Raw genomic sequence first — 6,634 nt, forward strand, 5'->3', positions numbered from 1 at the left:
TGATGATAACCGCATTATCGCAGGGTTGAGATTATTACCGTCATCAATGTATTTTTTTAAATGTCAACCCCATCTGTCATATACGGCAGTCTAATGTGCGTGCATGTATACTATGTGATATACAGTAATACGGTGGAGACGTACAGCAGTTTACTCCGGTGCAGCAGGCTGTAAGACCTCGGCGTCGCCCCATGACAATAACCTCCCAGGGTGGAAGTGGAAGGGGCGGAAAGCGAGGCGGCATCCAAGCGAGGTTAAAGGCTAACCACGGTCCCATCAGTCTTCCCTGCCAACGTCCGCCCCATCGACGATAAGCTAGACTACCCAAGATATTGCTTCTGACCCGAGGCCATGGCCCGTGTGTTTACATTAACAAAGACTGGCATATGGATGTGGAGGGGGGGGGGTAAATCGCCAAACCAACCAATATGAGTTGCTTTTTCACTACAGTAAGAAAAACTCCATACATCACATTCTTTCATTGAGATTAGCATTATTCGCAGCCCTAATCCAGATTTTTCTTTTTTAATCAATATTTCTGATTATATGTGATTATGTTCTCTTTCCATGACTAAAAATTAGTCAATGGAAAGAAAATGAATAAACTAGTTTGATGATTTAAAAAAAATTAAGCAAAAAGTACCAAAACATTTTATTACAGGTTCTGAAATATGAGAAATGACTTCTTTTCTTGTTGTAAATTGAATATTTTGGGTGTTTTATACAGTTTCTTTTATTTTATTTCATTTTATTTCCCTTGTTTTATTTATCTTACATCCCCTGTTGTATTATTTTTACTATACAGCACTTGTTGCAGTTTTTGCACTATTTTTTGTATGGTGTATAGTCTGAATGACAAATAAAGTCTATCAATCAATCTATCTATCTATCTATCTATCTATCTATCTATCTATCTATCTATCTATCTATCTATCTATCTATCTATCTATCTATCTATCTATCTATCTATCTATCTATCTATCTATCTATTTGCTGGACAAAAAAAGGACACATAAAGCCAACTTGTACTCTAGGATGCTGTGATGGACCCTTTCTTCAGTTTTCTGCTGTTGATTAATCAAGAAAGCAATCTGCACATTAGTAAAATAGTGAAAATAATTGTTAGTTGCAGCCCTGATATCAAATTAAATATACTTGGCTGAAAGATTAAGATACACAACAGCAACTGGAGCTTGTGTTGAGATTTGTTTACCATAAAAAAAGAAGCATATTCAATGTCTCCTGTTTCCTTAAGTTCTTTTGTTGCTGTTTGTGTGATAATCCATCATTTTCTGTACACGTCTGCTTTCAACTAGTGTTCCTATGGTGATTATTATAGTTTCATCTCATTCTACGTCAGTGATGCTGAATCCCACACAGCAGGTCCTCAAATGGATACGTCAGATAAAAAGAAAAAGAGACATTATTTACTTAAAATAAACTCTTTTTATTCTGCTTGCATCCTGTGTTCTGGTTCATCATTTATTCTTCCTGTCTGTGCATTTATCTCGTCACTTTTTCTCTGGCTTTTCATAATTTCTGGTGTTACACAAAACCCAAAACCCCACATGCGTGTCTGAGTTTGAATTGATATAACAAGCATACTGGTAGGTGGCCGTCACCTATGACCACAGGGAGTTACTGAGAACAGGTGTGGGAGAATAAACCCCGCAATTTCTGCGACGATCGCGGTGACGACAATGATGACGATAAGAGAACCGAGCCCTGAGGACTTTAAAGTGTCGGCGGCGTCTTTATAAGCACAGAACAACAAACTCAATGTGCTCTCCTGGAAAGAAAGCCAGCTGTCCAAGTGCACTTTAAAGCAATAGAGTCATGGAGCTCCGAGGAGTGGAGGAGTGAGTCAGGAGGCATGACGAGCGAAGTACAAGGTTCAAGCCCCCCTCCCGCCGAGGTAGCGAGCATCACCCAGGCTGGGTCCGAAATATCTCTGTAACTTAGATAATGAGGCTTTGTGCATGAAGGCACATGTTTGCTGGGGTCTTCTGGACCTACAGGATGAATGTTATTTTCTGGATTAATCGTCTAGTGATTTTATAGAATATGATGACTATAACATGTTTGAATGCTGACATTTTGTTCTCTTCTCAAACCAATTAATCTATTATTAAAATAGTTGGTATTTAATTTAATAGATGGTAATCAATCAATTAACTCATCATTATCGCTCTTGTTGAGAACTTTCTAGCTTTTTAATCTGATCTCATCTTCGAAGCTAAATACCACCAAATGACAGGTGATTTAACAGCAGGTGAAAAGATGTTTTTTTCTTTCTAATTTTAATCTAATTATCTCTTTTCGCACTTTGCTCCACACAAACACCTCACCTAACACCTGTCGCTCCCTTTTAAGTTTCATTTCAGTCACATGACCCACTGCCTACATTCACAGGTGATTAGTCAGTCGTGCGTGATAAAGGCTAACACACTATAGGACTTACAGAGGCAAGCGGAAATGAAACAAACACATTTAAATACTACTGAGTTACGATGCAGAATTATTAAATTCAACTAATTATAATGTTTGGTTCCTGTAAGTGTGATTATGCAACAATATCCTGCACAGCTAAAAACAGAACTTGCTGGCATTCTCCTAACTCAATATATAACCTAAAATGTTTTGTTTTGTCCTGAACAGCAAAGATATTCAGTTTACAGAAAATATTCATATTTAAGAGGCTACAATTGGAAATGTTTAGCATTTCTTCTTTAAAACAACTCAAAACGATTAATAGATTATTAAAATAGTTGCTGATTAATTTTCTGGTGTTTGACTAATCAATTAATTGACAATCATTGCAGCTTTACTTCAGTTTGTTTGACTAAAAATACAAAATAATAGAGTAAAATTTGATAAAAGCCAATATTTTATGATTTTTTTGTCAAAAGACTGAAACTAAATGAAAATCAAGTGCTAAAAATTAACATTTGCTTGCTGGTAAAAAGATGAGAAAGAGTTCATTTAGGGCTCCAGCAGCTGGCTTCCTGTCCTGCCTGATAACATGACACAGCCTTGATGAGACGACATGTAATGGGCTCATTAGGACTTCGTATCAAAAGGCCGAACGTTGCGACGAAGCGAAAATGTCTCGCTCTTCCAGTATAAAAACAAGCTTTCGCTCAGCTGTCAGAAGAAGCAGACACACATAGTGTACGACTGTCAGCACACCATTTTCATCTGGCAGGTTTTTTTCTGTTTTCATACCTATTCATGTGCGTCTCGCCCACAGCAGCTCCCCCGTGTCACAGCTCAACTAGGTCAGCTGCAGACCCCTGCTGCAGCGAAGCCTGTGCACTCTATATTATCAATCAAAAGTCATCTCAGATACTTTGCCCTACTTCATGAGGAGCTAGGCTGTGTGTCAGGACACTCGATACACCAAATAATGTTACGGCCATGAGATTTATTAGCACTGGAACTAATGATTAACTGCAGATTGTCTCCTTAATTAACTATTATTTGGTCCAAGATAACACCTTCAAATATCTTGTTTTGTTGGACCAACTGTACAAAACCCAAAAATATTCAACTTTCAACTATTTAAAAGCAGAGAAAAGCTGTAAATCTTCAAAAATGAGGAGCTGGAACCAACGAACGATCGTAACTAATATATATACGCACCACTTAAAACTAGGGGTGAACTTAAAAATGTTACTTCACAGAAACCATGAAAAAACAGTAGCTTCTTTACCAACTAGTACTTGGAAATGAAACTATAAGTCTCTTAAATGTGTGTAAATACATAATTTTTTGTATAAAAGATGGTGTCCAAAAGTCTGAGACCACTAGTCAAGATACTACTATTTTGTAGTTGTTTCAATTATAACACTATTTTTCTCCTTATAAATAATATCAGCTTAACAGTTTGAGTGAAAAATTGAATCTTTGAAAAATGTACATGAATATAGTATTTGGTTTGTCTCCCTTTTGCTTTAATGACAGCATGAAGTCGAGCCGGCATGAACTCCACCACATTAACTTCAGGGTATGCAGCTCACCATGTTTCTGTGTGGGTTTGATACACTGCGGTATCGTTCTCTCTCCTGTTCCGTCTCCTCTCAAACTTGAATTCATCAGTAAATACGACTCTTTTCCAGCCATCCTTTGTGAGATGCAGGTATTTCATTTCCCACCCCGAGCATTTGGCCTTGTTGTCCCTCCTGAGAAGTGGTTTAAAAACTTCTCCTCCTCCTCTGAGAGCACTACAACACAACCTTCTTCTGTCAGTACTTCTGCAGATTGGAGTCTTGCGTTCTTTATTGAACAAATTCTGTATCAGTGATGAAGTTGCTTTTCCATCTCTCAGGGAACTAAGCTTGATTTATTGATATTCTGATAGTTTGGTCACTTTTGGTCGACCTGATCGTGCTTTAGATACAACTGATGCAGTTTCTGCAAAGACTTTCGGGTTTCATGCACTGCCCCCTTAAAAAACTTTAGTCCAGTCATCTTTAGATGCTTAGAAAGCCCCTCTTTGTTTAGAAGAACTATTTGACCTCTGACACTTTCAAAGCCATTTTTATAACAGGTTAACACTGGCTGCAAGTTGAGTTACTTGAACAGGTGTTTACTCTGGGCATCAGTGTCATCTGATCAACTCGATGAAATGGAGACAACTAAATGAAATCTGACCCTTCTGTACAAAATGAGTTCAGTTGGCCACAAATTGATTGCTGACCTAGAAAGAGTGCAGCATTTTAAATATTTCTTTTTGATTTTACAAATCATAACTTCTTGTGTTTTAAAATGTTTCTGAATCCTCAAACTTAATAACTGATTTACAAGTTTATAAGAAAATATTAGTCCCAGACTTTTGGACCCCACCGTAATCAGTTTGCATGTGTGTTTCTTCTTTTTTTTCTCCTTGTTTTTATTCCATTCTAATTATTAAGTAATTATTTGTACAATTTCTTTTGTGTAGCATGAAGGCCCTACAGCTCATATATGCAATCATGGTTTGTATATTGCACAACTTCGTGTCTCTTCCTTACATCCTCTCAGGGAAGATCTTTTTTTTCTTCTTTTTTCTGAAGAATAAGCTGTCACAAATTAGTTTTGCTGTCAGTATGATTAGTTTTTTTTATGCAAAATATTCTCAGGGCAGTATTGTGCATTGTTGTGTCATTTATTTATCACATTTGTAAAGGCCTTCAGAGCTGAGACAGACACGCCTGACTAGAGAAACTCATGAGACTCAACTATGAATCTGCCAAAACACGACAAACAAGCTGGACAAGGAATTCACATCAGTCTGATGTTGGCTGTGATTGTCTATAGGATGACTCTACCTCTGTGGCAGGTAGCCAACAATGTGGAAAGTAACTTAATGTATTTACTCAAGTACAATTCAGAGGAACTTGTATTTCACAGTAATTCAATTTTCTCCTACTTTTTTTACTTGATTTGACACAATGGATAATAAAAAATAATATAAATTACATTGCTAAAGTCGCATCCAGTGGTTTCCAACCTTTTTGGCAGTCAGGGTCACATTTCAGATGTCTATGAGTTGTTAACAGCTCCACCAAATAGTGATTTGTTTACCCTCTAAATTTCTCACATGGTTTCATTTCAATAAATGTTCAAATGATCCAATATTTCAGCAAAAAAACTTTAACTACATCACTCATAATACTTATGTACTTTTACTGTAATACTTTAACTACATCAAGTTCATAATACTTATTTACTTTTACTGCAATACTTCAAATAACTACTTTTACTTTCTTTTTAATGCAGGACTTTTACTTGTAATGGAGTATTTTTACATTACTGTATTTGTACTTTAACCTAAGTAGAGGATCTGAATACTTCTTCCACCACTGATTAAAATGTACATTTAAATCAAAAAGAGTAGAAACAATTTACTTCTGTCCTAATTAATAGCCTTACAAACCTCTGGATACACAGTATGAATCCCCACAGATATGAAATGTCTACCACAATGACTAAAGGGAGTAAACACAGCTTTCACTTAGCCTGCTAATGAAGTTTTAACTGTCAAAGCTAACATTAGCCTTAATTATGATGAGCTAATATCACAATCCAGACTTATTTAAACCCGCAGATTTATGACACTTTACTGACGTATGAATGAGTTGTTTTATGTGAGCAGTTTATGTGTAAAGTCTCGCATTAAATAAAACTTAGTAAGAGGCTGAGCTAACAAACTGTCAGCTGTCGACTCATGTAAACAAAGCAGTGTAGCTACATCAGCTGCGGCTAATGCTAACACACACTCACAGTAATAAGCCACGACAGGGTCCCTCTTCTCGTGTTCACTGGCGGTCCGCAGGTGGTGCTGGATGGACCTGAGCGGAGCCGGTAGAGCCATGGCTGTTAAAACCCCTCCAGGAGGCAGAAATAAATCAATGGAAGAAGTGAGAGCAGGATCCTTGATGTTGTTAGCAAAAGTGTTCCTTTCACTTCCGCGTGTTTATCCAATAGGAGCGGCCGCCTACGTGGGACAGATGACGTCACCGGCCGTGTAGGTGCCCATCCTAAAAAAATCATGAGAGTGGAAGGATTTGGAAAGTTATATTTGAATTAAACAATCAAATACGATTCGTATTGAAGAAAAAAAAACAATATTTCCGGTTTTGTGTTTTAAAAT

General features: G+C 37.1%; 1 protein-coding gene across 2 annotated transcripts in view; it reads right to left on the reverse strand.

Moving 5' to 3' along the window:
* vta1 (vesicle (multivesicular body) trafficking 1) overlaps positions 1 to 6,431 on the reverse strand; it is a 70,957-nt gene extending 64,526 nt beyond the window's left edge. For both annotated transcript variants that reach the window (XM_062436657.1, XM_062436656.1), the window contains exon 1: positions 6,265 to 6,431. In XM_062436657.1, the coding sequence (XP_062292641.1) occupies positions 6,265 to 6,355 (91 nt within the window). In that variant the 5' untranslated portion in view covers positions 6,356 to 6,431. The remainder of the gene's footprint in view (positions 1 to 6,264) is intronic.
* Positions 6,432 to 6,634: the final 203 nt, after the last annotated feature.

Source organism: Scomber scombrus, chromosome 17, assembly GCF_963691925.1.
Source record: "Scomber scombrus chromosome 17, fScoSco1.1, whole genome shotgun sequence".
NCBI classification, from domain to species: Eukaryota; Metazoa; Chordata; class Actinopteri; order Scombriformes; family Scombridae; genus Scomber; species Scomber scombrus.